The sequence below is a fragment of the Balaenoptera ricei genome, chromosome 5, assembly GCF_028023285.1.
Source record: "Balaenoptera ricei isolate mBalRic1 chromosome 5, mBalRic1.hap2, whole genome shotgun sequence".
Classification (NCBI taxonomy): Eukaryota; Metazoa; Chordata; class Mammalia; order Artiodactyla; family Balaenopteridae; genus Balaenoptera; species Balaenoptera ricei.
In genome coordinates, this window is record NC_082643.1 from 52,282,088 (window position 1) to 52,290,678 (window position 8,591).

The 8,591-nt window shown below is 41.5% G+C and overlaps 1 protein-coding gene across 1 annotated transcript; it reads right to left on the bottom strand.

Moving 5' to 3' along the window:
- Nucleotides 1-553: 553 nt before the first annotated feature.
- On the bottom strand, nucleotides 554-2,480 carry LOC132366446 (growth-regulated protein homolog alpha-like). The gene is made up of 4 exons (XM_059924041.1): nucleotides 2,314-2,480; nucleotides 2,095-2,218; nucleotides 1,915-1,998; nucleotides 554-1,152 (listed from the first exon to the last, which is right to left on the bottom strand). Exons 1-4 carry the CDS (start codon nucleotides 2,402-2,404, stop codon nucleotides 1,137-1,139), a joined length of 315 nt encoding a protein of 104 aa, XP_059780024.1. The 5' UTR covers nucleotides 2,405-2,480; the 3' UTR covers nucleotides 554-1,136.
- Between the last annotated feature and the right edge of the window lie 6,111 nt (nucleotides 2,481-8,591).

The window sequence follows — 8,591 nt, forward strand, 5'->3', positions numbered from 1 at the left end:
GGGTAGGAACAAAATTTGCTGCCCTAGAAAGAGATCTGAAGAGGTTAGGTTGATGGCTTTGCTATGTTGATGGCTTTGAAGACACAGGAAGATGGCCATGAGCTATGATATACAGATGCCCTCCAGAAGCTAAAAGGATAAAGGCAATGGCTTCTCCATTGCCTCCAGAAGGACCTCCTAGGGCGTCCAGAAGGAGACAGCCCTGCGGACACCTTGACCTTAGTCCAGTGGAACTAATTTTGGTCTTCTGACTTCCAGAACTGTGAGAGAATAAGTTCGTATGCTTTTAAATGACTGAATTTGTAATCATTTGTTACAGCAGCAATAGAAAATCCAAGTGCTGGGTACGCAGGAGGGGAAAAAAAAGGTCAAAAAGTACAAAAGAAACCTAAGCAAGAAATTTTTGTAAAGGGCTTTATTTTCATGTTATTTATAAAAATACGTCAATAAATATTTAAACTTCTCTATTCCAAGACAGAGAAAAATACTGCATAATTAACATGAAACAAGGCATTATGCCTAACAAGGAAGACATAAAATGTCCAAGGGATATTTAGAACATTGTCATTTTTAAAGTTTCAGCATCAGAAATGTTGACCACAGGTGGTGAAACTATTTCCATAAATAGATTGTCAGCAACTGACGATCTTCTCATCAGTACACAATGTAAATGTACACATACTTTCCCCTACCTTAACAGTGATCTATTTGTTTGGATCCCCCACTATTGTCTCCAGGTTTTTCACGGTGGATGGTACAGTGTGGTATCCGGCCAAAAATAAACCACAATAGTTTTATGAATGAAAAACATTTAAAACACATCACCTTCAAATAAATAATAGTCAGCACTGAACTAACTTTGATTTAATGTAAAAATGACCTTTTAAAATAACAGTACAGAGAATTGCCAAACACATTCATACCTTTAAATATTAGATAGAATAGTAATATACAGGCTTTGAAAAATAAATAAATAAATAAATACATATGTAAGTAAATAGAAGAGCTCTCATAAGAAACAGGCAAAAACATTAGACACAGTCCAGGTGGCCCCAGGAGCCATTTGTTTTTCTTCTTTCACTTTGATTCCACTAAGGCTGCAGTAGTAGCCAGTAAGCTCTCTCCAGCTCTCTATATCAGTTGGCACTGTCCCTGTGATGAGAAAATGGGTAGTTAGTAGGACCCAAAACGTTGACCTCACAGCCCTGCACCAAGTGGTTGCTACCTAAACCACTGCTGCCCTGTGTGGCAGAAAATGCCAGGCTCTTAGATGCTGTTTAATTAGAAATAAGGAGTCTGTGGTCACAGTCTTATTATTATCTTCAAAAAGCCACAACATAATGCCACATTGGGCTGAAAAAAGTACATGCATGACATCATTTAAGCCTCACAGCAAACTCCATGAAGTAGCTATTATTATTTTCCCCATGTTATTGAGACTTAAAGAGATTAAGTACTTTCCCTGGGGTTATAGGAATATAAAGGGTGGAATCTAGACTTGCATTGGGGTGGAAGGGGTTGGTCTCACTGCAAATTCCCTGCTCTTCACCACTAAGCCTCAGAGGCCCATACTGTCCAAAACCAAGGGTTCTATTCTCAGGGCTGAAGCCCATGAGAGACTGAGGTAAACAATACCTGTTCCTTAATGGGTAGGAAGCTTTTTCGCATCGTTGGCTAAATCTACTTCATCTTTTAGGAACATACATTTACCCACACTCATGAGAGGCGGATGAGGATGGAAGGCACTAGAAATATCCTTCTGACACCAGAGCAGATTAATGACCAAATTTAATGGTGAAATTATAATGACTTTCAGTCCTGCAGCTAAACCGTGGGTTTCTCTGATAAAAAAAAAAAAAAAAGGAGGCAGATGCCTGAGTCTAGTAACACGTGTGAATAAAAACCGTAACTCACTTGTTTAGCATCTTATTGATGATTTTTTTAACCATGGGAGCTTCAGGGTTGAGACAAACTTCCTGACCAGTCTTGAGAGTGGCTCTGCAGAGAGAAGGGAGAATCCACGTGAGGTCGGGCGGGGGGTCGGGGTGGGAGCGTCGGGACGGCGGGGGTGACAGCAACAGCGGCGGCACTTACACGACTTCCGTTTGGCCGCAGTGGGGTCCCGGGGGCGTCACCTCCACGCTCTGGATGTTCTTGAAGTGAATCCCCTGCAAGGTTTGCAGGCACCGGCAGCGCAGTTCGGTGACCACAGGCGCCCCTGCGGGGAGGAGAGACTCGGTTAGGGGGCTGTCCCGGGATGGGCACCCACCCGCCCCCCGTCCCGCCCTGGGGATGCCGGGCGCCGGGTCGCACCTGCTGCGCGCCGGCCGGCGGCCACCAGGAGCAGGAACAGCAGCGCGGCGCGGAGGAGCCGGGCGGCGGCGGGGGTCGCGGCGCGGGCCATGGGGTTCAGCTCGGAGGGTCTCTGCCTGCGATGGGAAGGCGGGCTGGAGGGCTGGCGGAGCGGGTTCTGTGGCTCCCCGAGCCGGGCGAAGCCCTTTTATCCCGATCGGACAGCAGCCGGCAGCCCAGGACCAGGGAAATTCCCCGACGCACGTGTAGTTCCCGGTCCGGAAGGAGGGCGCGGCCCCGCGTGCCTCCCGCGTAATCCGCGCCTTCGGGGAGGGGGTGGGGTGTCGTCTCTGCGCCGAAATCCCCGCAAGGGGAGTGAGTCGCCTTGCAGGAGGTGGTGTCACATCTTATAGAACAGGCATCGTGACGAACGGTAGTTAAGACAGAGGGAATTAAGGCGAGGGAGGAGGGAGGCAGAGAGAACTGATTTTTTTTTCTTTTTTCTTTTTTTTTAAGTTATTTCTGAGATATACATTTTAAAGTAAGAACTGATTTTTCATGTGTTACGCATACGTATCTTGGGGCTTGATGATTTTATTTACGTCTGCATAAATACACTCTGTTAAAACGCGTCATCTCAAATTATGCATAAGAATGTTCCCTTATTTCCTGGTATTTTGCAAGCACAAATCAATCATACTTGGTGTCATATCATCCCGCAGTGATGAGGGGATGACCAGGATCAAAAGTTTAATTCAGTGTTTAAATTAGAACAAAGTGTCACAATGCTACAAAGCTGCTTTCCCCTATGAAATTATGGAACTTCCAGAGCTCGAGTAAATCCACGATATACCACCTTTTTTTGTGTAGAGGGTGTTGATTAATCCATGAAATAAGGAGCGGGTGGTCATTTGGAGCTGTTGCAGGGAGGGAAAGCTGTGTTGGGCTCACAGGTACACAGTTTCTAGTTTTATCCAAGAACAAAATAGGTCATAGGAATCAGGAGGGGATGCCGAGTGTGAGTAGCACGCTTTGCTCATCTAAGCACCAAAAAACATGTGTTCCTGTGAAGTATCTAAGAGCTAGATCGTGAATTTAATACCATTTGCTTGTTTTATGATCACAAATCTCATTTCATTTCCATGTTATATGGACTTTTCTGCTTCCAGCGATTTGATTTCCCTCTAGAGAAGTAATTGCTGTCATATTTTATTTTTTTCTAATTTCTAATAAGACATTTCAACCTGTTAACTGGAGACTTTATTATTGTGTAGTTTATTTTGCACCCTTAGTTTTAATGTCCTTTGTTGGATTATACTTAGGTAGGTTTCAGATGGTTTAGGTGTGATTCTGGATGCAGATCTGTGAGAGGTGTGGGGATACCCAGTGGCAAGCAAGAGCAGGGAGGGGATGCTCCAGGGGTGGGTAGAGGCACAGAGCAGAACTCTGCTCCAGACTGCCTGGTGCATGACATTTAACCTGTCTGTGCCTCAGTTTCTCATCTGTAAAATGGGGATTAAGGGTAGTATCTTCTTCAGCAGGTTGTTATGATGAATAAATGTGTTAGCATTTGAACACACCAGTACATATTAAATGCTATAAATAATTTTTAAATAAATAAAATAGAAATTGCTTTTTCTGTATTACTAAGCTGAAACTAACCTGGGGATAAAATCTTTGTGCAAAGAGAAAAGAATTATTGAAAAAAACAAAACAAAACAAAAACTCCTCCAATATAAAAGGTTGTTTATTTGTTTTTGTTTTTCTTAAGAGAAAACTTAGAATGAATTTTTTTGTGTCGTCTAGTTTAATTGCTGGGTAATTTTATAATTCTAGTTTTAGTAATTTCAACTACAAAATGTGAATAAAAGTAAAGATGTCCCATCTTGATTATTAGAAAAGAATATGAATGACTAGATTATAAATAAAGATTTGTCTTTACATTTATTTTTTGTCAGTAATCGTCTGCACAGTCCTGAGAAAAAGGACAGGAAATTAAAAAACAATTTTTTTTAAAGAGTAGGGAATGAAAGATGATCTAAAGTTTATAAAATATGAGTAACTCAACAATAATTGAGAATTTGTTTAGATATTATTGTTATTTTTTATTTTTCTGGGATTCTTAATTGGAGATACAGTTGACGCTTGAACAACATGGGCTTGAACTGCACAGGTCCACTTATATGCGGATTTTTTTCAATAAATATATTGGAAACATTTTTGGAGATTTGTGACAATTTGAAAAAAACTTGCAGGCTAACCGTGTAGCCCAGAAATGTCAAAAAAATTAAGAAAAAGTTTGGTATGTCAAGAATGTATAGAATATATGTACATGTTAGTCTGCTCTTACATAGGCATAAGGTGAGTGATATTTAATATAAAGTTAATGTGTTAGTTTTCTTCCTGTTTTATAACTTTGCTTTCGTTACATTACCTTCATTGCATTACCATACAGTATGTCTTTCTCTTTCGTAATTGGGGAAACCGTGTATAAGGCTATCATCACAGGTAAATTTTTTTTTTTAATTTAACAATATTTCTAATACTATGTTATGAATATGACTGTAATACTGTGGGCCGTAAGATTGTTATAATGGTTCATTCATTAGTGTATAGGCTAGGCTACTGTGAAGCAGTTGTAACAATTACACTAGGCTACCACAAAGCAATCATATTGCTTCTTCATTATCAGTGAATTAATTATTATATCTGAAATAAATATGAATTTCTTTTTTACATTATCTTTCATTTTTGATGAATCATGTTAGTCATACGTATAACATCTATAGTGTTTTGTATTAAATAAGACAATATTGATGGAGGTACTGACAGATGATTCATCTTATAAACAGATGACTTAATCTTACAGTATCAATAAATACAGTACAATAACGTAAATGTATTTTCTCTTCATTACGATTTTCCTAGTAATATTTTCTTTACTGTAGCTTACTTTATTTTAAGAATACAGTATATAATACATATACAAAATATGTGTTAATTGACTGTTACACACTTTCCGCACTTTCACTGCCAAGGGCGCGGGTTTGATCTCTGGTTGGGGAATTAAGATCCCACAAGCAGCAGGGTGTGGCCAAAACAAAACAAAATTTAAAAATTAAAAAATAAAAAGCAATAGTGTTCTGAAACCTACTAAAATAATCCAGTTCTTTCTTGTTTTAACAAGTATCTTCCCTAACTACTCGTTTTATAAGCTGAATGGCAGATGTATATGCCCAAACTTTCAACTAATACAATCACCAATTTTAAAAATATAGAGCCAACCCTAAAATAAAAACATAGGTTGCTAAATTTTATTTTGAGCTACCGTATTTACCGCATCTTGCAGATTTGATTGACAGTATATAATCTGCCTTTAAAATCCAGAGTTGCTGCTGTATCCCGAGATGACGGAGCAGCAGGAATGGGCAGTACCGTCTTGCTCTCCCCACGCTGGCCTTGGGAAGTTGTGCCTACAACTGCTAACCCTATTTTGTCACAATTACTACTTTGAGTAGAATGAGTCTGGCTCCGAGGGGAGAAGAAGGAAGATGTTGGAAGCATTAAATCCCTGGATCCATCCACTTCTTCAGTCCAGAGCGTTTCATCCAATGTCAGTGTCATCCACCTGGTCCAGTCTCTAGTGCATTTGTCACTTCTGCCTGCCTTGAGCCCCTTCCTCCTGCTCCTGGTTACAAAACCTTGGTTTTCCTGTGGGAACCATCTTTTCTTCCTCCCAATCTGGGTAGCTCAGGTAGGGTGACCCTGCTTCAAAGCTCCAGAAGTGAGCTGATGACTGAAAGTAGTATTGGTCAGTCCTTCCAGTCTGGGTCCAACCCCCAGCCACTCTATAGGTGCAGGGGTGGGTGAGTGACCTAAGCCTGGCCAAGTCAGAAAAATCCCTGGGGGACTTCCCTGGTGACGCAGTGGTTAAGAATCTGCCTGCCAATGCAGGGGACACGGGTTCGAGCCCTGGTCTGGAAAGATCCCACATGCCACAGAGCAACTAAGCCCGTGCACCACAACTACTGAGCCTGCACTCTAGAGCCTGCGAGCTACAACTACTGAAGCCCGTGCGCCTAGAGCCCGTGCTCCGCAACAAAGAGAAGCCCACGCAATGAGAAGCCCGCGTACCACAACGAAGAGTAGCCCCTGCTCTCCGCAACTAGAGGAAGCCCGTGTGCAGCAACGAAAACTCAACGCAGCCAAAAATAAATAAATTAGAAAAATCCCTGGGGTCCTTTTTGTCAAGAAATGGTTTAAAAAAAAAAAAAAAAAAAAGCCCTTGCTTCCTGTTGGGTTATATCTGGTAGAACAGAAGCTTAAAGTTTTGCCAGTGCTTGAGAACAGGTTGCCTATAATGAAGCCAGGATAGAGAAAAGCAGCCTGATCTGGAGTGAGATTGTTACTGAAGAGAATTTTTGAACTGCAACACCAAGCTTTATCGCATCTATTCATCAATCTTTTAGTTTCATAGGTCAAATGCTTCTCTTCATTAAGCTAATTTGAGTTAGGTTTTTGTTACTGACTCCACTTATGCTGGTTATCTTATCTCACACCTAGGAGGGTGTTTCAACTCACATTTAATGTCTTTCTTTCTCCATTTGTTTCAGCATTTTCAATGAGAATTTTTTCAGCATTTATAAGGTGGGAATGAAGTTTGGTGCTGGGGATATAAAGAGGAATAGAAGACTCTGCCGCCCTCTAATTCTCAATGCAATAAGGGAAATGAATGTACAAATAGAATTTTTTTTTTTTTTTTTTTTTTTGCCCCGCAGCTTAGTTCCCCCGGCCAGGGATTGAATCCGTGCCCCCTGCGGTGGAAGTGCAGAGTCCTAACCACTGGACTGCCAGGGGAGTCCCAACAGATAGAAAACTTTTAGGAAAGCTTGGTAAACACCATGGCAAACCATTCCCAAGGTATTAGGAGTGAGGAGGGACCCCCAGTGCAACTCTTATATAGAGTGGCTTTATGAGAGATGTCAGACAGTTTTCCTGAAAGCAGTGCTCACTCACGTTAGTCTTAAGGATAAGGAGTTTTCCAGGTAGAGGGGGAACACTGAGGGGTGGAAAACATTCCAGGAGAGGGCCAAATGGGCAAAGGCATGGCTATTAAAAAGAGCATGGGAATACTGGGAGAGCAAGCGGCGCGTGCAGCTGGAGCTCACTCTGCGAGCAAGGAGAGGCGAGAGACTGCGGCAGGAGCAGGTGGGAGGGCTCAGACACTGGAGGCCATGTGCCCATAGGATCCTGCTTGTCCATCAAGACCCAGTGTGGGTGTTGCCTCCATTGGGAAGTCTCTACATGCACCTCAAGGTGTTTCCATAGCCCTCTTGCACGGACTACACCATGACCTTTATCAGCTATCTACCACGGGGAGGGAGAAAGGCTAGGGTAACCTAAAGCTTCACGGAGTGTGCGGAAAATGAGGGGTGGTAGATACTGTAAAAAAGTAATAAGCAGAAACCTCAGTTAAATAGAGTTGAGAGACCAGAAGGGGGAGCTCTCACACCCTGGGACAAGAGCAGAGTCCAAGAGGAAGAAGAAAGACTCCTTTCCTGGCAAGGACATGATCAATGATAATCCACGGATTCTTTGTTTACCATAGCCCCCAACTTCCTTCTCCTATCTACAAAAGTGTTCTTCTTTTGCCACGTGGGGACTTGCACGCAGCTTGCCGTGGTTACAGATCCCCAAATTGCAGTTCTCTGCTAATCTCAAGTAAACCCATCTTAGCTGAAGAAATATCTGACAGTCTATTTGTTTGACGTCAAAAATATTAAATCAAAAGACATTTATGAAGCACACACAATATACAAGAGACTGTGGTCAGTTTTGCAAAAGACATGTAGTGGGTAAAGCTGAAATATGAAGTTCTTCTTCACGCATACTTTCTTCTGCAATAGAGCTAGTCTTACCTTCTGTTCCTATAGTAAAGACAGCCTGGTGGTTTCAAAGTCTATGATTATTTAAATTCATTTCAACTAACTCTGAATACCAACTAATATATTAGATTTGGGCATAATTCCAAGGCTTCTAAAGAATAAATTTCAATATAAGCTTTGTATTTCCATTTTCTTAGGATTGTTTTTTAAACTTTTACGGAAGTAATTAAATCACATTACATATAGTATAAGCCAAAGAAAAACAGAAATGCCAAAATTACCAAAGAATATGTCAAGAAATAGATATAGGAAATGAGGAAATGTCTCTGTGGAAATGTTTTTTATCACACTTGGCTGTGATGGGCATGAAAACAGCATGATGACCCTGCTTTGATGCTTCCTGTTTGTGGAAGC

Bases quoted from the DNA above. Each gene is read 5' to 3' on its own strand.
- LOC132366446 (XM_059924041.1), bottom strand. From the start codon at position 2,404: ATGGCCCGCGCCGCGACCCCCGCCGCCGCCCGGCTCCTCCGCGCCGCG. The intron at 2,219-2,313 runs GTGCGACCCGGC...TCCTCCCCGCAG, and splicing joins CGCCGGCCGGCGCGCAGCAG to GGGCGCCTGTGGTCACCGAA. The intron at 1,999-2,094 runs GTAAGTGCCGCC...TTCTCTCTGCAG, and splicing joins TGCGGCCAAACGGAAGTCGT to AGCCACTCTCAAGACTGGTC.